The 24091-nt window shown below is 29.9% G+C and overlaps 4 protein-coding genes across 7 annotated transcripts in view; 2 read left to right on the top strand and 2 right to left on the bottom strand.

Moving 5' to 3' along the window:
• Positions 1-3805: 3805 nt before the first annotated feature.
• Positions 3806-7758, bottom strand: Tango11 (transport and golgi organization 11). 2 transcript variants are annotated; one of them, XM_075309892.1, is made up of 3 exons: positions 7611-7758; positions 6754-7398; positions 3806-4579 (listed from the first exon to the last, which is right to left on the bottom strand). In XM_075309892.1, the coding sequence occupies exons 2-3, from the start codon at positions 7288-7290 to the stop codon at positions 4307-4309; spliced, it is 810 nt and encodes a 269-aa protein (XP_075166007.1). In that variant the 5' UTR covers positions 7291-7398; positions 7611-7758; the 3' UTR covers positions 3806-4306. The 2 variants fall into 2 exon arrangements, with proteins under 2 accessions (XP_075166007.1, XP_075166008.1); XM_075309893.1 differs by having other exon boundaries at positions 6754-7385; positions 7611-7721.
• A 1044-nt stretch (positions 7759-8802) lies between these two features.
• Positions 8803-12313, top strand: LBR (lamin B receptor). Of its 2 annotated transcripts, none has more exons than XM_075313407.1 (3): positions 8803-8961; positions 9159-9572; positions 9941-12313. In XM_075313407.1, exons 2-3 carry the CDS (start codon positions 9204-9206, stop codon positions 11735-11737), a joined length of 2166 nt encoding a protein of 721 aa, XP_075169522.1. In that variant the 5' UTR covers positions 8803-8961; positions 9159-9203; the 3' UTR covers positions 11738-12313. The 2 variants fall into 2 exon arrangements, with proteins under 2 accessions (XP_075169522.1, XP_075169523.1); XM_075313408.1 differs by lacking the exon at positions 8803-8961 and adding an exon at positions 8968-9090.
• Positions 12314-17018: 4705 nt separating this feature from the next.
• Positions 17019-19709, bottom strand: Xbp1 (X box binding protein 1). Its single transcript, XM_075313409.1, is given in 3 exon segments — positions 17019-18456; positions 18459-18900; positions 19102-19709. Coding segments are annotated over 3 exon segments (1632 nt in total). The 5' UTR covers positions 19350-19709; the 3' UTR covers positions 17019-17514.
• Positions 19710-21422: 1713 nt separating this feature from the next.
• Magi (membrane associated guanylate kinase, WW and PDZ domain containing protein magi) overlaps positions 21423-24091 on the top strand; it is a 51184-nt gene continuing 48515 nt past the window's right edge. For both annotated transcript variants that reach the window (XM_075309758.1, XM_075309757.1), the window contains exon 1: positions 21423-21628. The gene's annotated coding sequence lies outside the window, so the exon portion shown is untranslated. The remainder of the gene's footprint in view (positions 21629-24091) is intronic.

Below are 24091 nucleotides of genomic sequence, written 5' to 3'. Positions count from 1 at the left end.
ATATAATCAAAAATGCTCCAAGAAGAAAGTTTGACACTCATTTTGCTAAAATATTGCCATCACCTAAGACTCGATTTTTACCAAAAACGACTTGTAAACACGGTCGCCACAGTTGGTAGAAATCTACCAAAAATGGTAGATTTTTTACTGTTTGGTAGAATTTTTTTTCCAACTAAAGGTGATTACTATGTTCGAGTTTTTCACCAAAACACTAAATTAAAAGTGCAAAAATATATATAAAGACGATAACATTTTTATCAAGTCTCTTCAAATTATGGATGGAAAAGATCCAATGTATTGATTGCGAGCCATTTAATATTTCAAAATTAATTGATTAAAAAAAGTAACCGTGAAAATAAGCTGGTTTTCAGCTTGAAAACTGAACATAGTACTCAGCTTAAGATGTACTTTACAAATTTTGTATAGAAGTAACATTTTGACAAAATTTTTTATAGAAATAATATTGTGACAAAATTTTCTGTAGAAATAAAATTTTGACAAACTTTTCTATAGATGTAAAATTTGACATTTTCTATAGACATAAAATTTTTAACAAAATTTTCTATAGAAATAAATCTTTGACAAATTTTTCTATAGAAACAAAATTTGGACAAAATTTTCTAAAGAACTAAAATTTTTGACAAAATTTTCTATACAAATAAAATTTTGACAAAATTTACTATAAAAATAAAATAAAAAAAATGTATAGGAGTAAACTTTTCTATAGAAAAATTAATTTTGACAAAATTTTCTATAGAAATAAAATTTTGACAAAATTTCCTATAGAAATAAAATTTTGACAAAATTTCTTATAGAAATAAAATTTTGACAAAATTTTCTATAAAATAAAATTTTGACAAAATTTTCTATAGAAATAAAATTTTGACAAAATTTTCTATAGAAATAAAATTTTGACAAAATTTTCTATAGAAATAAAATTTTGACAAAATTTTCTATAGAAATAAAATTTTGACAAAATTTTCTATAGAAATAAAATTTTGACAAAATTTTCTATAGAAATAAAATTTTGACAAAATTTTCTATAGAAATAAAATTTTGACAAAATTTTCTATAGAAATAAAATTTTGACAAAATTTTCTATAGAAATAAAATTTTTACAAAATTTTCTATAGAAATAAAATTTTGACAAAATTTTCTATAGAAATAAAATTTTGACAAAATTTTCTATAGAAATAAAATTTTGACAAAATTTTCTAAAGAAAAAATTTCCCATAGAAATAAAATTTTGACAAAATTTTTTATACAAATAAAATATTCACAAAATTTTCTATAGAAATAAATTTTTGACAAAATTTTCTCTAGAAATAAAATTTTGACAAAATTTTCTATAGAAATAAAATTTTGACAAAATTTCCTATAGAAATAAAATTTTGACAAAATTTCTTATAGAAATAAAATTTTGACAAAATTTTCTATAAAATAAAATTTTGACAAAATTTTCTATAGAAATAAAATTTTGACAAAATTTCCTATAGAAATAAAATTTTGACAAAATTTTCTATAGAAATAAAATTTTGACAAAATTTTCTATAGAAATAAAATTTTGACAAAATTTTCTATAGAAATAAAATTTTGACAAAATTTTCTATAGAAATAAAATTTTGACAAAATTTTCTATAGAAATAAAATTTTGACAAAATTTTCTATAGAAATAAAATTTTGACAAAATTTTCTATAGAAATAAAATTTTGACAAAATTTTCTATAGAAATAAAATTTTGACAAAATTTTCTATAGAAATAAAATTTTGACAAAATTTTCTATAGAAATAAAATTTTGACAAAATTTTCTATAGAAATAAAATTTTGACAAAATTTTCTATAGAAATAAAATTTTGACAAAATTTTCTATAGAAATAAAATTTTGACAAAATTTACTCTAGAAACAAAATTTTGACAAAATTTTTTCTATAGAAATAAAATTTTGACAAAATTTTCTATAGAAATAAAATTTTGACAAAATTTTCTATAGAAATAAAATTTTGACAAAATTTTCTATAGAAATAAAATTTTGACAAAATTTTCTATAGAAATAAAATTTTGACAAAATTTTCTATAGAAATAAAATTTTGACAAAATTTTCTATAGAAATAAAATTTTTACAAAATTTTCTATAGAAATAAAATTTTGACAAAATTTTCTATAGAAATAAAATTTTGACAAAATTTTCTATAGAAATAAAATTTTGACAAAATTTTCTAAAGAAAAAATTTCCCATAGAAATAAAATTTTGACAAAATTTTTTATACAAATAAAATATTCACAAAATTTTCTGTAGAAATAAATTTTTGACAAAATTTTCTCTAGAAATAAAATTTTGACAAAATTTTCTATAGAAATAAAATTTTGACAAAATTTCCTATAGAAATAAAATTTTGACAAAATTTCTTATAGAAATAAAATTTTGACAAAATTTTCTATAAAATAAAATTTTGACAAAATTTTCTATAGAAATAAAATTTTGACAAAATTTCCTATAGAAATAAAATTTTGACAAAATTTTCTATAGAAATAAAATTTTGACAAAATTTTCTATAGAAATAAAATTTTGACAAAATTTTCTATAGAAATAAAATTTTGGCAAAATTTTCTATAGAAATAAAATTTTAACAAAATTTTCTATAGAAATAAAATTTTGACAAAATTTTCTATAGAAATAAAATTTTGCCAAAAATTTCTATAGATATAAAATTTTGACAAAATTTTCTATAGAAATAAAATTTCGACAAAATTTTCCATAGAAATAAATTTTTGACAAAATTTTCTATAGAAATAAAATTTTGCCAAAAATTTCTAGAGATATAAAATTTTCTATAAAAGTGTGCACAATAAAGGAAAAATCAAAATATCTTTTAATTTAAAAACGGTTGATTTTATCCCATAGGCTAAACAAATAACACAGCAGAAGATTTTGCTAAAACAATAAAAAAAATTGCTGAAAAGGGGAAAACACGCACTGCTTCAAACACATTGTCTGCTGTTTTCTAAACTCGATTATACTAAAGAAGATTTCATATTAAGTATAGGGTGTGTATTTGTTCAAAAAGCTAAATATCGGGCTGCGTAACCTATTTTGGATCTTAAAGATCCTTTGGTCAACAGTTAAAAACTTTAAATCTTACGAATTGTACTTTGCTAGACCATGAATAGATAGGGCTAACACTTCGTGTCAGCTACCATATATTCCCAAAACAAAAAACCTATTTAAATAAAACTCAATTTTGCTTAATGGTGGTATGTGTGTATTTTTTGGAAATTAGATTTATTATAACTACTGAAAATAAAATTTATAGTTTTTTTTTTAATAAAAACTTCATAAATATTTAAACTAAAGAAAAAAAAATTTAAATGTATCATATGTTTTCATTAATCGATTTTTTACAAAATTGTATAATTATTTGTATAGGCAAAAAATTAAACATGCCATAAATAATAAACATGTGCTAAAATTATAGATTTTATGGTTTTAATTCGATAGTTGAGGTTACACATGGTAACAAACATAAATTTGGGAATTTAATAACATGGGCAGGCAAAACAATAAAATATAAAAAATTCTAAGAATTTTTGCTATTATTATAATTTTTTTTAAATTTGTTTGGGACATGGATTTTTTTATAATACTCTTTTTTTTGAAGCACAGGAAATGCCTTTTATAGAAGAATTGTTAGTGAATATGTAGTACCCTTTTTTACAATTTCGAGTAATTTCCTTATAGCAACATAATACATAAGTCCTCATCAAGTAGGCCTTATAATCAGGAAAACAGAATAAGCAAAAATAAAATTTAATTGTAAAATATGACTTAATTATTTTATAGAAGATATAACAAACAAATTACACTTTTGTTTTTTTTTCGAAGTTCGATTCTTAATAGTTTCTATGTATTATATTTGAATGCATGATTTTGTATGATAATTTACTTAACAGTTTTACTTTTATTTATTTTTGTTTTCAAAAAGGTGCATCTATTCTATATATTACTTTAGTTTAGTATCGATAAAGAGATTATTTTAAATTCTCACAGGCACCGGCACCTTCACTGACCTCGTAATTTGAATGGTGTTGTCATAATACATACAAATTATAGTAATAGTACACCTCATTGCTTCCAATTGTTTAGGTTCCTGTGTGGGGCACCTTGTTGTTGTTTGTTTGTTTACATTCGTTTTAGTTGCTTTAATTTACTCCTCCTCCTCCACCAATCCAATCTCACTTTTTTTTCGAAACATCATCCTATGCGATGTTATCTTATGTATACGTTTTTTTTTTGTATTTGTTTCGTCCTTAATTACGATTTATCCACATAATAGCTTTAAGTACAAAATATGCCAAACCTAGACAATATACAATTTTTTCCCTTTGTAAACGTTGTTCATTGTTTATTTCGATATTTAAGACGCGACGATTTAATTTGGCTAATTGACGTCTCAAATAGAGAATTTCTTCGTGAGGTGAAAGATCTCCAATTGGCGTACCCTCTCGATTGTTAATGATGGAAGTATCATTTTGATTGTACATCAGGGCTTGTGAACGTTTGCTAGCACCACCTGTTGTAAGCTATGTGGTATATACAAATAAAAGTTGTAATTAGAAATTAGGAAAACATCTATTAAAATATGGTAAAACTTGAAGGTGAAAAAAATATATACCGCCGAAATTTCGACCGGGCCGAATCTTATATACCGTCCACCATGGACTGCGTAGAAAGTTCTACCAAATATTGTCATCCATTTTTGTGGTTATTATGAAAAAATGTTTTTCCTTCAAACGAATGAATCAGTGATCCCTACTATTAGCGACAATTGTGAGGGCATATAAATATCCCTTGAATTGTAAATGTGTCGACTTTTAAGTCTTTTAACGATTTTAGCATTTATTTCTATAGACAATTTGTCAAAATTTTATTTCTATAGAAAATTTTATTTCTATATCAAAATTTCTTTCTATAGAAAATTTTGTCAAAATTTTATTTCTATAAAAAAAATGTCAAAATTTTATTTCTATAAAAAAATTGTCAAAATTTTATTTCTATAGAAAATTTTATCAAAATTTTATTTCTATAGAAAATTTTGTCAAAATTTTATTTCTATAGAAAATTTTGTCAAAATTTTATTTCTATAGAAAATTGTGTCAAAATGTTATTTCTATAGAAAATTTTGTCAAAATTTTATGTCTATAGAAAATTTTGTCAACATTTTATTTCAATAAAGTTTGAGATCTTGAGAACTATTGAAATTTATTGGAAAGAAAAAGATCGAATAAAAAAACCAAAAATTGTATTTCTATAGAAAATTTTATTTCTATATAAAAAGTGGTCAAAATCGTATTTCTATAGAAAACTTTGTCAAAATTTTATATCTATAGAAAATTTTGTCAAAATTTTATGTCTATAGAAAATTTTGTCAAAATTTTTTGTCTATATAAAATTTTTTCAACATTTTATTTATATAGAAAATTTTGTCAACATTTTATTTCTATAGAAAATTTTGTCAAAATTTTATGTCTATAGAAAATTTTGTCAAAATTTTATGTCTATAGAAAATTTTGTCAAAATTGTATGTCTACAGAAAATTTTGTCAAAATTTTATTTCTATAGAAGATTTTGTTATAATTTTATTGCTATAGAAAATTTTGTCAAAATTTTATGTCTATAGAAAATTTTGTCAAAATTTTATTTCTGTAGACAATTTTGTTAAAATTGTATGTCTATAGAAAATTTTGTTAAAATTTTATTGCTATAGAAAATTTTGTCAAAATTTTATTTCTATAGAAAATTTTGCCAAAACTTTATTTCTATAGAAAATTTGGCAAAATTTTATTTCTATAAAAAAGTAAAAAATCTACCATTTTTGGTAGAATAACATATTTCTATAGAAAATTTTATTTCTATATAAACAGTGGTCAAAATCGTATTTCTATAGAAAACTTTGTCTGTCAAAATTTTATTTCTATAGGAAATTTTGTCAAAATATTATTTCTATAGAAAATTTTGTTAAAATTTTATTGCTATAGAACATTTTGCCAAAATTTTATTTCTAAATTTTGTCAAAATTTTATTTCTATAGAAAATGTTGCCAAAACTTTTTTATTTTATTTCTATAAAAAAGTAAAAAATCTACCATTTTTGGTAGAACAACCGTGATCGGAAGACAAATCTGGGGATCGGTTTTATGGGAGTTGCATGGTTATAACAACTCGTCCCTGGTGTCAACCGTGTCGACCTATATCAATAACAGTTGCTTGCGCCAAGTTTCAAGTCAATAGCTATTATTTGGAAGTTGGCGTGATTTCAACGGACGGACGGACATCGATTCACCCTCTACAATATATATACTTTATGGGGTCTGAGACCCGTTTGGGATACAAACGGAAAGACAAAGTTAGTATAACCCCTACCTATAATAGAGGTATAATATACAAAAAAATCGTCAGATGTAGTAAAAAAATGTTTCCTTACTTCCCCCTCCTTTTTTTAAGACATTATCAAATATATATTAGGTCACATTTCCTACTTATCGATACAATTTCTAATACAAAACATGTCTAACTAGCATATAACAAATCACTGTGCTTATCAATCAATACCCCAACAATCGACAGCATTAATTGTTGCAAATCGTTTCGGCCCCCTTATCTTTGTATTAACCAAGCAAAAATCAACTTTATAAGAGCTATGTGGAGAAATAATTTTCTACCACATTTTTCGATCATATCACAACATGTTCTCATACCTGAGAGTCTGAGTCCACGGATCCATCATTCGGTTGAAAACCCACTAAAGCATGTGAGACTCCATTTGCCCTCACATATGGCGGTGGGCGTTCTACGTCGTCTTCAAAATATTCATCCAAGTCATCGCCATTTAAATATTTTTTCGGTGAACTCTCCTCCGATGCTGATGGAAAATGATGATCGGTTAGGGTAATTGTGCGTGGCGGCGTTTGAACCCTCACAAATCCAGTTGTGTTCTTTGGTAATATAGCATTTTCCAATTGTATTTCACGGGGTGCCGATCTCGTTTCAAGATGTTCATTGTGACCCAAGACCACAATACGATCCGGTACATTCATATCGATTTTATCATGATAATTCCAGGAATTTATCATGCCGGTTTGATTGGATAACAAACGATCTTCATCCGAATATTCTCCTGTGGCTTTAATTCGTTTTGGAACCCGCATTTTATCATTTATTTCATGGGCATATTCACTGTATATGTCTTCATCCAGGCCATTGAACATACGTGTGGGCGATTGGGGTGTAACCATTCTCGTTATTCCAATTTAAATTGCTTTTTTTCCTTTTATTAGTTTCGATTATAAAACAGCAGCAAAATGCGTTATTGTATTTTTCCTCTCTTCCTCTTCAGGATTTTCCTTAACAATACACACAAAGGTTACATATGAGCAATAATCGCATAGCACCAGGGGAAGGGTGGTATCAACACAAATATGGAATGGTGGGGGGTCAAATCATCAAAAAAAATTTTTTGATGTTTGTATAGGAAAAAAAATCAAATTTCTCAATGTTACACAATGAATTTTTAAATAAATCAATGCATATGAATGTATGTTTAGAATTCAATTACCTTCTTTTGGAGTTAAGTATTTTTCCTACCAATGATTATTAATCTTATTTTTACCAAAATAGAATCCCCTAGCTACGACGAACACCTCTTTGTCAATCTAGGCGATTAGGGTGCTAAACTAAACGAAAAAATTGTGCGCAGAGAACGTTTTAACGTCTACGTTCGTATTGTAGGAGTTGTTATTTTGTTAGGGATGCCATAAAGAATCCACACAAAATTCTCTGGAGATACCAAAATGATCCAATAAAAAATATCCAGTAGAAAATGGATTTTACTCTCTTTGGTAAAATTAGCAGAGAAGTGTTCGAACGCCCCCAATACCAATTTACAATTTTTTACCAATTAAAATAACAAAAATATTCAAATATATTCAAATATATAAAATTAAACTATTTGTATTTTCTTTTCAGAAAAAAATGCGTTGCCTTCATTCTGAGTGTACATAATGCACATTTTTAAAATGTTGCCAGCAATCTAAAAAATTCTATCATTTCAGAGGACAGAAAAGAATTCAAATGAGCAAACAGGGCAATCACAGCAATCTCTTTTATCGGCAGTGCTGAAAATGCCTATTTTCACAATAGAATGTGAACCCTTTTTGCACTTATGTCTGTTTTTTTAGAAAACAACCAAAAAAGTTATTTTCGAGCAAAATGCAAACAACTGAGAACTGACGATCGGGATAAATGCCGGGATTAATCCCTAATTCGGGATTGTTTAATTTAAATCATGGGATTTTCGGGATACCGAAAAATCCACATTTGTTAAATTTGTGGCGTTATAGGATTGAGTCTTCATTCAGTGCAAACGGCCCGTAGATTTCATCCCCGACAAATTGAGCTAATGAACATTTATGGTACACCTTGAATAATAACTTATTATTAGGGCCGTCACCCGTCCCGAATCCCGGGATTTATAAAAATCTATCCCGACAGACGGCCCTAATTGTTATTACTCCAAACATTTAAAGAATCCCGAAAAAATGCCGCGATTCTATATTCTAAAATCCCGATACCCGGAATTTAAAAAAAAATTGATCCCGGATTACAGCCCTATTTTGTACTTACGCGCATTCATTAATTATTTTCGTATACTTTGAAACGACGTAGCGGGCGTTTTTATTTAGGTTAGTACAGCAGGGCTACCCTGAGCAAGAACCATTTATTGAATTTGTCGGCTACCAAATGCCATTCTGACTTGTATGTATAGATGGCAACAAGCAACGCGTCGCTTCGTTTAAGAAAATCAAAGTGAATTTGAGAGACAAATAATTCAGAATTTAACAAAAAAAAACGTGAAATTTTCATAGAACAATTGCCCTGAATAAATATTTTATAATATATTGTGAAAAGTAAGTCAATAGGAGAGAGATTTCTTCGTGGTTTTAAAAAGATAGTGAAATGTGCGTTTGTTTGTGTATTTATGTACAGTCCGACTGCGACGCTTTAGGCGGGAAATATAAATACATAACCCTCCACTGGTAGCAGAATGTGTTAGCATTGGCAAAATCTAAAAATAATTACTCTTTTTTTTCATATATATTTATAGTTAAGTGTGCTCATTTTGTCTAATATCGGAAAAAGGTAAAAAATAATGGATAAGCCTCGTCGAGTTACACGAGGTAGTACAGCAGTAGTTACAGAGAAAGTAGGTGCATCTAGTACAAGAACGAAGACTTCAATACCGGTGTCGACAACATCAACATCGTCCTCTACGGCGGTGGGGGGTCGTCGTACGACAGCTGCTAGTACTGAGGCTCTAATTGAAACTGGAAATAAGCGGCGAGCATCTCCATCAAGACGAGCATCGCCTTCAAGGCGAGCATCACCATCAAGACGTGGAAGAACATCTCCAGTCCGACGATCATCAAGACCTCGTTCTACAATACCCACGGTAACAGTTATACCAGTACAAGTAGCTCCCAGATCCAAAGGGACCACAAAAATAACTGAAGAAGAAGAGGTAAGGACAATATGGTTTTTTATGTTTGTTTTATAGAAACCAGTTGTTTGGCACAGGAACAAGTTTTATCCCATCATTTTCCTTTTACGAAGAATTGATTACCAGTTGTGTCGTCTGTATATGTTTTTAATTTCACATTCCTCTGTGCACTTGATAATTTTTCCACGCTCATTGTAGAAGTTAGTACTCATATATGTGCATAGATGTTGTTATGTTGTATCAGAGAAGAGAATGTGGTGTGACAACTACAAGATTGTTGATAAGGAAAAGAATGTTTTTTTTTATTGATTTATCCAGTAGTCTTATCTTTAGTCTTTGTTTATTCCTATTTCAATAGATTTTGTGTTGTTTATTATTTTTCTTTTTAGACAAATGTCTCTCAAACAAACCTACCACAAACATTAACAACCAACACTGCATCAAGAGCTCCAAATCGGGCAACAACAACATCATCCGTTCAAAGTTCTTATAGTTCAACAACCATACAAACTGTGGAAATACGAACATCCAGTGGGGAACAGTTATCGGATATAAATAAATTATCCGAATATATACGCCGTTCTGTGTCAAAAACCTTGGGCCGAGCTAGAGGCGGTTCCGAACAACGTGAGGGTTCATATACACCCAGCCAGCGTACCGATGCTGAAAGTCGCTATAGCCGTTCGGTATCTCGTTCTGTGTATGATGGCGAAGGTGGACGTTATTCAAAGGCTGAATTTTCGGATGCTGAAACAAATGACCGTGAAGATTTGATAGCCGAAGAAGATGACGATGGTGAAGGTTATATTGATGAAGAAGAAAATTTCAAAAGTTTTAGCGGTAATGCTACTAAAGCTTCAATGTCGATATGTCGAAAACTACCCACTCCCAGAGAATTTGGGGGTTGGAAGGGTGCTACGCTCCTGATGATCACAATTCCCCTGGTAGTCTACTATCTTCAATGGTGTTGCTCACCTACCGAATGTGTGTTCAAATCGCCTAACTTGGAAGCTCTTTCGAATACAGATAGCTGGATTCCAAAACTATTCAATATGGAAGCTGTAGGAGTATTCATTGCCTATAATGTGGCTATATTCATTCTGACTGCTGTTGTCTTTGGTCGCGGCGTACGACTTCCCGATTCTGTGGAATACAAATTTAATGCCTTACCTATAACGGCATTATTGACATTGGCCTATGGTTTAGCCACCTATTATTTCGAATATCCTGTTGCCGATTTCATACTTAAGAATTATCTACGCTTTGGTGTATACAGTTTTCTCAATGCTTTCGTTTTAGCACTTTGGGCGTACTTCCGCTCGGATGTTCTAAAACAAAGAGAATCTCAGAGCAACATATATGGAAAATCCGGAAATTTTTTGATAGACTATGCCCTTGGAAAGCAATTAAACCCCAAGTGGTTGGGATTTGTGGATTTCAAATTGGTTTTCTATCGTGTATCCCTAATTAGCGCATATCTATTTGTGATCTCGGTATTGTACAAGAATATTCAAACGCCTTGGGTTCCCGATGAGATGGAAGGTTTCGAAAAGATCTCCTACTTCATGGGTCATCTAAAGTATGATACTACATCATTGCTATGTGCTGCTATGGTACTCGTTTACTTATTGGATTCAATTGTTTTTGAGCATCATTTGGCTGCATCATTTGAATTGCAAGGTGAGGGCTTTGGTTGCTTACTACTTTTGCGTTATGCTGCCACACCATTGATTTTGACTTCTGTGACCAAGTATTTCTGGGAAAATCGCACACCTCTCCAATGCAAATTTGCCATTTATGTACCAGTCCTCCTGCTGGTCATCGGCTTGGCTTTGAAACGTTTCAGCAATGCCATCAAATACAAATATCGTATACAACCCAATCATCCACATTTCCTCAACATGGAGACCATACATACCTTCCAAGGTAGACGTTTATTGCTGGGCTCTCTTTGGGGACGCTTGCGTCAGCCTAATTATCTGGGAGATATTTTATGTCTAATTGCTTTGGGTCTACCATTGGCTATGCGCCCAGCTTGGCCTCCTTTGGTAAGTTTGCTATTGATAATTGCCCTGTTGGTGCATCGCTGTTTACGTGTAAATGCCCGCAATGCATCACGTTATCATTCGTCGTGGGTACGCTATCGGAGTATAGCACGAAATTATTTAATACCTAAAATATTTTAAAATTTCTCTTTAGTTTATGATAAAATAATCCATGGTATGGTTTGTAGAGTCGATAAAAAATGAACACACACACTCACAATTTTCTACCGTTCTGGGTAGTTTAATTATATGATATTGACCACTTTAAATTGAATTCAGATTCGTAAATGTTTTCTTGTAAATATAAGTTTATTATACATAAATTAAAGCAATTAATTTTTATCACAAATTCGCATATTAAAGACTATGCTTTTTTTACATTTTAAACAAATTTTTAATAATTTTGACTATAATTATATGATGTTAAATTATATATAGTTTTGAATATTTCTTATTTTAAGTATTTAATTATAAATGCTTTTGTGTCTGTGTGCTCTCCTTACTTTAGAAGAAATAAGACTTATGATTTTAAAGTTTAATTTTCTTGGTCTTTTAAATCATATCAGTGTATCATAAGTTTTCTAAAACTTTAGATTTCTAAGCCCTAGTTTTATTCAAAAGCATATTCTGTATATAATTTATAGCTTATTTTACCACATTTTAGTTTTTTATATATGTATTTCTTTAAAAAGATAAAAATAAAGAAATCATTTAGAACACATTGCGTTTTTCTCAAAAAATTTATTTCTATAGAAACGTTTGTCAAACTTTTATTTCTATAGAAAATTTTGTCAAGATTTTATTTCTATAGAAAATTTTGTGAAAATTTTATTTCTATAGAGAATTTTGTGAAAATTTTATTGCTATAGAAAAGTTTCTCAAAATGTTATTTCTTTAGAAATATCACAATGAACTGAATAGTCTAAGTGAGCCTGAAACTTAATCGGGCTGCCACTTTAACCTATCCTTTTAACCTATTTCTATAGAAAATTTTCTCGACATTTTCTTTCTATAGAAAATTTTGTCAATTTTTTTTTTGTCTATAGAAATTCTGTCAAAATTTTATTTCTTTAGAAATTGTCAACATTTATTTCTAATGAAAATTTTCTCAACATTTTATTTCTTTTGAAAATTTTGTCAAAATTTTATTTCTATGGAAAATTTTCTCAAAATGTTATTTCTTTAGAAATAACACAATGGACTGAATAGTCTAAGTGAGCCTGAAACTTAATCGGGCTGCCACTTTAACCTATTTCTATAGAAAATTTTCTTTCTATAGAAAATTTTGTCAAAGTTCTGTCATTATTTTATTTTTATAGAAAATTTTGTCAATATTATATTTCTATAGAAATTTTTGGTCAACATTTTATTCCTATAGAAAATTTTGGTAAAAATTTTATTTCTAAAGAAAATTTTGGTCAAAATTTTATTTCTATAGAAAATTTTGGTCAAAATTTTATTTCTATAGAAAATTTTGGTCAAAATTTTATTTCTACCCGTGTAAAAATTGGGGGATCTGATTTGATATGGTTAGATCTGAGCCAAGATATGGTCAGATCTGAGCAGATCCGAAAAATGGTTATATCTGGTCAGATCTAAATACTATGAAATTGGATCTGATCAGATCTCAAAAATGAGACACATCTAATCAGATCTAATTTGATATAATTGTATATTATTTGATACAATTGTATCTTTCGAGATCTTTCAACACATAAAAGCCCATAATTTGTATATAAAATGAGATCAATTGTTTTATTTAATAATACAGACAAAAAGTATGTGCATAATAAATATGTTTAATTTAAATTGATCCATCAAAGCTATTTAAGAGTATTGACAGTTGAGTTAGAGTGTTGTCCAAGGGTTTTTTCGTTTGTTTCTTCTGCTTTGGACTTAGACACGCGACTAAAGTATTACAGCGTTAAGGCAATCTGCAATGAAATTAAGTAAAAAAACAATTATTAAACAAATATAGGAATAAACAAATATGGGAATATATTGAACTATGTAAGAAGGTATTAGTATTGTTTTGGATCATTCTTCTTTAAGTTGCAATAAAAATTGCCATATAATTTTATGTTGCTTTTAATACTCACATTTAAAGTGTATTCGGGATTAGGTTAGGTATAGGCTCATACATACTATTCAGACCATCATGACATCACAGTGATCAACATCTCACTTATCACTGACTGCTGCTCGATTCAATAATTAGCTCAATAACATGGGACCTCCTTGCTATAATCGAGTCCTATCGGCATTTCACGTTGCGCTGAAACAACTTAGAGTATTTTTGAAGCAAAAATGTCACCAACATTACTGCGAGGAGATAATCCACCGCCGAAATAATTTTTGGTGTTGGTCGGAACTGGGATTGAACCCGTGACCTTTTGAATGCAAGGCGGGCATGTTAACCAGTACACCACTGAGGTTTCCTTTTTTCCAAATCTAGAAAATAGTAAAACAATATGAAAATGACTACTAAGGAAATAACAAATACAATCTACTTACCTTAATCTCCGCAATAAAGGAAACGATATAACCTTTATCAAAGGAACACATTTAAAACAATTATATTAAATTTCTTAATTTTCTCAGCTAGTCTGGCGTTAAATTTGTTTAGAAGTGATGCCCCTGACGGCGTTGACATTTGACATAATGGCATTGAGGTTTAGACGTGTATTTCAAAAATCTTTTTAACTTGTTCATGATTTTTTTTATATTTTGGACCGTATTTAACCCCATATATAGTCAGATATGATGTTATATCTACCATATCTTATTAGATATAGTACTATATATGGTCCTATCCAAGCATATATTATTAGATATACCAGATATAATTAGATATTATACTATATATGATGAGATCTGCAATTATATCTAACCAGATCTAGCACCATATATAGCATATCTGTGCATATCTAATTATGTCTGAACCAATATCTGAACAGATCCAATTAGACCCAATTTGATATTATTAGATAGGATTGGATCCTCCAATTTTTACACGGGTATAGAAAATTTTGGTCAACGTTTTATTTCTATAGAAAATTTTGGTCAAAATTTTATTTCTATAGAAAATTCTGATCAAAATTTTATTTATGTAGAAAATTTTGGTCAAAATTTTATTTCTATAGAAAATTTTGGTCAAAATTTTATTTCTATAGAAAATTTTGGTCAAATTTTATTTCTATAGAAACGTTTGTCTAAGGGCGTTTGCGATTCGCAAAAACTATGTTGCCTTGGTGTTACACTACTTTTTTCCTCATTGTATATTCGCCCAAATGATAGTGTCATTCCAAAATTATTGTTAATTCATAATATTGTGAGGTATACCGGATCCAAAATCTATGACAGTGTCCTTCATATTTTGCAATCAATTTTGAGAATGTTGCACCTTTTTTCCCAATCGAAATCGCCATAACTTTTATTTCTATATAAAATATTTTTTTAAAATTTTATTTCTATAGAAACGTTTGTCTAACTTTTATTTCTATAGAAAATGTTTTCAAAATTTTATTTCTATAGAAAATTTTGTCAAAATTTTATTTCTATAGAAAATTTTGTCAAAATTTTATTTCTATAGAAAATTTTGTCAAAATTTTATTTCTATAGAAAATTTTGTCAAAATTTTATTTCTATAGAAAATTTTGTCAAAATTTTATTTCTATAGAAAATTGTGTCAAAAAATTTTTGTATAGAAAAATTTATCAAAATTTTATGTCCCCGTGTACAAATTGGGAGATCTAACCAGATATGATTATATCTCAAAATTGGCCCCTACAGATATAAGCAGATATACCCAGATATGATGAGATATAATTAGATATAAATGTATGTAATTCCATATATGACCAGATCTAACATCAGATCCAATTATATATAAGAATAGATATATTTATATCTAGGACGTTAGATCTAGACCAATATTGAGATCTGATCAGATCTATTTCCATATAAAGATTGTTTGGTTATGTTCACCACATGTTTTGATGTGCGACCATACATACGTGCTTGTAACCAAGTATATCACGTTAGTATTCTCGTAACAAACACATTATTTTTACACACAAACATATACAAATATTTTTTATCCGTGTTACACAACTGGTTCATGATTTAATGCGATATATATAATTAGATATGGAGCTATATATAGTATATATAATTAGATATGATGTCATATATGAAGATATATAATTAGATCTTACTAGATATAGCTGATATAAATAGATATAACAACATATATAATGAGATCTTGAATCAGATCTAATCATATATAACACTATACATAACATATCTCCGTAGATCTATTTATATCTACGACCATATCTGAACAGATATAATTATATATACTTTGATATTATTAGACATGATTAGATCTCTCAATTTTTACACGGGTAATTAGATATGAGGAGATCTTAGCATTTTTCGGATCTACTCATATCTAATTGTATCAAATTAGATCTCTCAGTTTTTACTCGGATCTATAGAAAATGTTATCAAAATTTTATTTCTATAGAAAATTTGGTCAAAATTTTAGTTCTATAGAAAATTTTGGTCAAAATTTTTTTCTTTAGAAAATTTTGGTCAACATTTTCTTTCTATAGAGATTTTATCTGAAGTCAATATTACTATTTACGGATTAATAATTTTTTTAGAGTAGAGACGACTTTTTTCATCATCCCTATAAAAGTATGGATGGGCTCAATACCCCTCTCCGCCAAAATATGCATATGTTTTAAAATGGAATACAAATAAAAGAAAAAATTTAATTTCACAAGAATCTGTATCATTTAACTACTGCTTCTGTGGGTATAGTGGTGATGAAATATTTGTTTACAATTTGATCATATTGACAGTTCTATAAAAAAAAAATGATGCCTAAAGAATTTCCAGAAATCTACCAGAATGCTGCTCTTCAGAATTTCCGACAGGACTCCGCAGTATTCCTCTGGATCATGTTCATGTAGAGAACAAGGCAAATACATCTCCAAACAGTACATCCTGGGTTGGTTTTATAGCAATGGTCCAAATCACAATCCATTGGGATTATCGTCATGGATCCTGGAAGGCTTATCATTTTTCGGGATTCAAATCATTTTGATTGTGGTAGAGTTTTATGCGATTGTTTCTCACGTACAGTCGCACCGATAAATCCAAATCATTAAACATGTAAACGCTGTATCGTGCACAGCGTTTACATGTTTACAGAATTCGTATCTCTAAACAAATCTGTGGATGTCAAGGAGAGTTTAAAAGTATTCTAAGGTGTCCATAGAAAAGCAGCCAATAAGTTGTTACCGCCAGCTGTCCATTTATGAACATTTTATATACCTCTCTAAAAAATCAAGTATCCTACTTTTTCTGTGTATCACAAAAAAAAATTGCTCTACAAAGGAAACAACTTGAAAAATTCATTTTTATGAAATTATGTTGTATTTTTTTCTTATTTTTTTTCATCAAACACTTGGGCACAAAACGATTATTTTTAGAGATTAGTTGTAATCAACTTGGTTATTATTATAGTGTTATATTTAAATTTACAAAGCCTTTGTTGGGGATTTGTAAATTTAAAAATAACAATATACTGCTAACTTCAGTTGAACATACTTAAAATAGCTTTGCATTTACAAAAAACTTAGATTAAAAAGTAAATTAGAAATAGAAAAATTTACAATATACACAAAATCCTATACTTAGAACTATTGAGCTTACATTAACAGCCTTACAAACTAAACTGCAGCTTAGTGGTAGATATTAATGCTATGATTATTATAAATAATTTGTTTAGAACAATAAATTAAAGCCTTCATTTTGTCTTCTGCTTCTAGAACTAACTAAACCAAAAACTTAAAACTATTTTTGAGACATACGATGCTATAGAGAGTACTTATATGAGTTGTCAGAGTCTAGATTAAACCAGGAAATAGCTCATTGAAACCTGGTGGCCAATCACTAAAATCACTTGTCATATCTTCCGACAAAGGCTCATAGTGAGAAGATGGGGAACCCAAAATTGACTCATAACCATGATCTGATGTGGCGGAATGAAATGAGGATGCAGGTGATTTGGCCAAAGGCGAAACTAATGGTCTTTTTGGACATAAAAATTTGGCAATGGGATCAAAATTTAAATCATCACCATTATCGTCGTCGTTGTCGTCCTCCATCATGTTTTCATTCTCATTGCAGGAGGCATTTACATTTAGAAATACTTGAGATGGCGAAGCAACACCTGCGGATGATGAATAGATCATATCTTCAGTAGATGAGCTTCGTTCACCATCCCAATAAATCTCTTCAACGACTTCATTAACGGGTACCGCAACATCATCCATAACGACAGTTATGGAATTTGTTTTAGCATCGTATGTCCCATAAACAGTATCTGGTGTTATTTCTGTTGTGGTTGCATTTGCAGATGGTTTAGATTCTGAGGCTGTTAATGTAATCATAGGGCTAACTTCTTTCATTGTGACATTATCGTCGTTGTTGTTGTTGTTTTCATTTTCTAAGTTACTTTCCAATAATAGATCCGGTATCTGCAAAGCGGGAACTTGGTTTTGTGTGTCGGTATTTGTTGTAGGGGTGATAGTAGTACTTAGGCCACAGCCATTTTGGCTTGTATGTTGGCTGGATTCCAAGCACTCTGTTGTGGTCCCCACCATTGGTCCAAGCAGTCGCTCTGTTCCGCTTGTAACTTGGGCAGAAGTTTCATTGCCCTCTCTATCGCAAGCTTCCAGGTCTGCTGTGATATCGGCAAGGAGGCTTTCGGCAAGTTCTTCCAACTTGCCGGCATCAAATTCTGCATCATTGAGCGCTCCTTCATCGATTTCGATGTCGGGTAACAGCATATCTTGTAGAGTAGGCAAAGTGCTATTACCCGCCACAGAGACGACACTGTTGTGCTCTTTTTCAACTCCTGCTTCAGCTTTAACACGTTTAGCTCCTGTGTCGACTGAGAGTCCTTGGGGTTTGATCCCTGCGGCAGAGGGTCAGTAGTGTTGGATACTGCAGATCCGTTTAGTAAGGACTCACAGCCGGCACAAGTGGTAACCGTGTGCTGGGGCTGTTGTTTTTGAAGTTCTTGTAATTGTTGTCTTAACTGCTCGACTTCCATATCGAGTTTTTGATTTTTTTCCAAAAGCGAATCATTGATGACCTGTAAACTTTCACATTTATTTACCAGGATTTCTGTACGAGCTGTTAAATCCTTAATTTCGCTTTCCATTTCTTCCATACGAGCTTTTTTGCGGTCGCGCGATGTTTGTGCAGCGACACGATTTTTTAATTTTCTAGAAATAAATAACGAAAATGTAAGTTAGAAAACATTTACCCATATAATCATTAAGTGTGAGTATGTTTGTGCAAGTTGGAAAAGCTCTTTCGGTGTTCAGCTGTATGAGCCAAACTAAGTACGCAATAGAGTACAATTATGACTAATTGTTATAAAACAAAAGCAATTCTACTTTATCTACAACAAAAATTCTACTTACTTTCTTTGTATTTTCTCCTCCCATGATAAATGATCCAAACGCCTCTTTTTGCCCTTGGGCGCAGGAATACTAGAATTGCTTTCCGAATCACTGGTAGTAAAGCTACCAGCTCCTACGACTGGTGTTATAGTCACATTGTTTTGTGGAGCTGGTTTTATTTTAGGCAATATTCCGGCTGTGGTGGCCTGAGTGATTGGAGTGATGGCCACATATTTGGGAACAGTAATAAAAACAGTAGGAGCAGACATTCTTTTAAAATTCGGTTTATCTTTCAGAAAAGGGTTAATGTTGACTTGAACGTTTTAGTAATTCATAATATCAATCAAATTGTTGATGACTATCAGCTTCTGTGTCTTGTTGATATCTGACGTGGTAATTGATCCTAATGTATCATGAACCCATTGGATGGTAACTACTTTAGTTCTTTTTGCGTATTGGGGATGAATGACACTTTTAATTTCCTCATAATTTAATGGTAGTTTTTGGTTGTGATATGCGTTCTTCCTATTCTTCCGTATTAACTACTTTGTCCAAAATCCAAATAACGATAGAAGTCTTGGGCTTCGTGGTCCAATGCGAGACTCGAATATTCTGCTAAGTGCTGACGTCTTCATTTCTGATTGGTCATTGAAATCTGCGTTGGTATGTGTTGTTGTTTCTCGTACGGAATTTTATGTTGAGATATGCGATATGGTAACTCTACATTAATTTATTTGGGAATTTAGGTGCACAAAACACGTTCACACTATACACTATTTCAATAAGGAAATATATGAGTGGATTTCAACCACTATGGTTGTAGTAATAAAATCTGGCATTTTTGCAACCCTGTCGTAATTTCGTTTAGATCAAATGGAATTCAATTGCTTGCTCAAACCGGTACTATGTTTGTTGGTGCGAAAAAAGGTTCCCCTCAATCATTGTTTCGCGTTGAAAAATGATAGTGTTGACAATTTATTTTGAAGGAAAAAAAACAGCAATTTTTGAACTTTTTCATGTTTTTTTTTTCATCGAAATGTATTGACAACATCGCAAAATGTCACGAAATGATTACATATACATAGGCATATATTTTGTTTTGTGTTTATTATTCCGATGCCCAGTACAAATGAAACGATTGTAAAATATAATTCACCAAATGAAGCTTTTATTTTGTTAACATTTGTGTTTAAATTTAATGTTTTATACATTATTTATGTTCTAAAATATAGTAGCGAGCGGCTAGATGTTGGTTGGTAGTTTATTACGGAAATACAACTCCATGTTAAGGTAAGTACTATGTTCGCTTTTCGCGTTGAAATTTTCATAGTTACTTTATTAAAACAGTTCAATATATACCAGATAAATTAATTCAATTGATGCGCATTTTCTTGTTCCTCTAGATTTCGACAAGACTTTACAGGAATAAGTTTGTTTTCATCTATAATTTTGATTATTTAAGGAAAAGTAATCGCGAAAATAATGTGGTTTTCAACTCGAAAACCGAACATAGTACACACCTTTATACTTTGTTTTATCAATCGATCAGGTTACATTTTTAAATAATAATCCGATCCACTTTTGCATTATAAATTCACAAAAAGTCAGTTTAAAGGTGGGTATTAAGTTCAAGTTTAGCTGCTAAAATCGTTATTTTTTCAAGATTACTTTTCTTTAATAATCCATTTTAAGGACTACAAACTTTGTGAAAATTTGCTTTGGGATATTCCCCATCAAGTTATAATGAAATCTGCAACAAATATATTTGGTTTTGTATGGAGTTTCAACGCGAAAACCAAACAGAGTACCGGCCTTTAGATGGAGCTTAGAGAAACCGAAATCAGCTGATTTTCGTTTTGTATGCGAACGAACAGCAGAATTCGGATATCAGAAATAGGCTGTTACTATTTAGTAGTTTTGTAAATTTTGATTACTTTCGACTACTCGTTACTATTCGTTACTTTTGAATAGCGTACTCGTTACTACTCGTTATATTTATAAAAAATTAAAAAAGACATTGTGGGCAATATTTAATAATATTTTCTTCTTTTTAAAATTTAAAAACAGTATAGAAAAGCAGATTACATTTATTCAGTTTTATTCTAGTGTTATAAAATGTGGTGTTGTAGATATATGTGTCTTGTTAGAAAAATATTTTCAGCAATCATTCAAATTTTTAGAGCCAACTTCGTATTCACTATTTGGTATTTTTCGTCAGGGCATATCTACTAACGAGTACTCAAAAAATTAGTCAGTAACAAGTACATGTAATCAAATACTCGTTACTTTCTCAACACTATTTGTAGTATGTGTGTATGAGTGGTGTTTTTGTTTTCTGTTTGAGTTGTTTGTGTTGAATTAATGTGTTATATAGGGAATCAAACAATATTAAATTTATACAAAAGAAGTGCCTCAAATATATATTTTTGTAAAAACCTTAAAATATACATGTAAATGCATAATTATATATAACTAACAACAAATACGACGAAATAATACAAAAAAGTTAAGAAAATAGCAGCAACAACAACAACAACTTCACAAACAGGTAGAGTTAGAGCAACAAGAATCTTAGAAGTTAACAATTGCTTATTAAAGATATTTTTCAAGAGAAAGTAATTATACGGATACAGGTAGATACTAATGATCATTAGTTTGTTGAATATAAATACTATGGATTGAGATCTGGGCAATAAATGCATAGATTGAGTGGTGCTTCTTAGATCCTTCGTTTAACCCTCTCTTCTCATAACGCTACAAGCAATATGGTGTAATAACGGCTTTAAGGTCGATTTATTATTAGGGTCTGTGGCACGTGAGGAAAAAAACGAAAATGAAAGAAAAAGGAAAATTATATAATTTTTATAAAATAGTGTTATTGTGCGGCATTTATAGGTTTTGTTTAAAGGTGAGTACGTCTAAACTCGAACTTAATACCCACCTTAAAGAAAAAATGTCTAAGTGACCTCGGCTTAAATCCACTTTAGTACAAGTGGTCCGATTGGTCCAATTTTTGACCAGCGTGTAGACTTTTCGATTCTAAGCACAAAATGTAATATACCACTTTTTGGCGGAAAGACCTATTTTCGGAGTTACGGGCCCCTAAAGTTTTCATTATGTATATTGGATTTAGTATCCATCGCACATAATCATCCTAAAAGTAAAATATTTCGAATAACATGGACCCGGAGAGGTCCTGGGTTCGCGTTTGCCCACTTTGGACCCTGTCCATAGGAGAAAGTCTCAAACCCCGGCAGAAGGCCGACCACCTATACCCAATTTTTAAGGGACGGTATCTCGAAAACTACGCTCTTCTGACAAAATTTTTACTTAATATTTTCTGCTTAAAATGTGCTATTTTTACCAAATACCAAATAAATAAAATATTTTAAGTAATAACAATCTACAGCACCAAAAAAAAAATATATATATACACAAAGCCTACTTGTTTTAATTCGATTATAAAAAAACACACAACGAATGAACATAATACCTTATTCACATTACACTTCCAAAATCCACTTTAAATAGATTTCAACTGTCATTTCCCTTATAAAAAAAAGATTTTAAATCAGCTTTTAGAAGATTTTGAGCCTAATGTGTTTGAGCTATAAGAGTAAATTAAAAAGCCTTTTTAAATTGCTATCCATTTTAACAAAAGTTTTGCCCAATTCTACTTTATGAAGAAAAGAAACATAAGCAATTTTATATATATTTTCATAAATATGATCTTATATAAGAAGCAGATGAAAAACTTCTCTCACAGTCGACATTGGTCTAAGCGTCATTTATACTAAATGAAGACTCCAATTTACTAATAAAATATCCTAAAAATTCACAAATTTAACAAATAAATATTATTGGCATTCGGGATTCCGAAAAATTCTAGAATTCAAAAATATCCCTATTCGTTAATAAAATAAAAAATAATAAAAATTCTACAGTTTTCCCAGTAAATTTATTAAGAAAATCCCGCACTGAAAAAAAGTAAGAATGAACCTCGCGCGAAAATTGAACTAAATTGTACTCCACATTTTGAGATTTCCACAAAGCGTTGTTAAAATTAGGAAAATTTAATATTCCGTTATACTCTTTAACTGCAGTTCACGAAATTACATCCCCTCATAGAAACAAAATGAACTAAAGGTAAAGAAGAAAATCATTGACGCCAAATCATGACCATTTTAACCATACAATAGTCCATTCTTAATATTTTTGAAATTGTACGAAAATGTTTTTTTGCTTTAATGTGTACGGCCATTGAACTTTATATCCACGATAGTTCATAAAGTTATTGAGACTTACTTAAAAAAGGAAATTTTCATTCCATATTCTCAAATGTCCATTTAATCTGTTTTTAGATTAATCGAACTGAAAACAAGTTCGATAGCAACTCATACAAGAGAGCACACTCACACACACACGCACACTACCAATGACAGCAGGTAGTTATTCGTTATTCGTTCATGGAAACATAACAGAATACCGCGACTCTTTGAATACAACAGAACGGAAGATAAAGAAGCGCACGGATGCATATATCGATTCGGAAGATTATAAATGTGGAAATAAGAAGATAACTAGGGTTATATTGTTTAAACATTTCCATAGCAAGCGATAAAGTGTTTTTGTGCAAGTGAAATTAAAAAAAATTGTTTTTAATAACAAATAAAATATATAAAAATTACACTACAATAACTAATGGAAATACTCCAAGTATTTTGCCTCTTTTTTTTGTGTGGTGAGTGCGACGCCGTGTTGATCTTGTCTAACGTGTTTTCGTTCGTGAGTGGTATTTCAATACTTCGGCGGGTTTTGTGGTATTTCTGAAAGGGACAGACATTCAACAGCCTTAAGCCATTGACGAGACCCAAACGTCACACCGAAAGATATGTTCCAATGGTATAAAATATGCTAAAGCTGATGATCACGATAATGATCATTAATGCCAGCACAAATAGCAATCCACTAAGCTAATAGCAGCAAGCCAACCACCACAAACACTTGATCA

Source organism: Haematobia irritans, chromosome 5 (genome assembly GCF_050003625.1).
Source record: "Haematobia irritans isolate KBUSLIRL chromosome 5, ASM5000362v1, whole genome shotgun sequence".
Taxonomy (NCBI): Eukaryota; Metazoa; Arthropoda; class Insecta; order Diptera; family Muscidae; genus Haematobia; species Haematobia irritans.
Note: the sequence above shows the minus strand (reverse complement) of the source record. Positions and strands in the feature narration are given on the sequence as shown.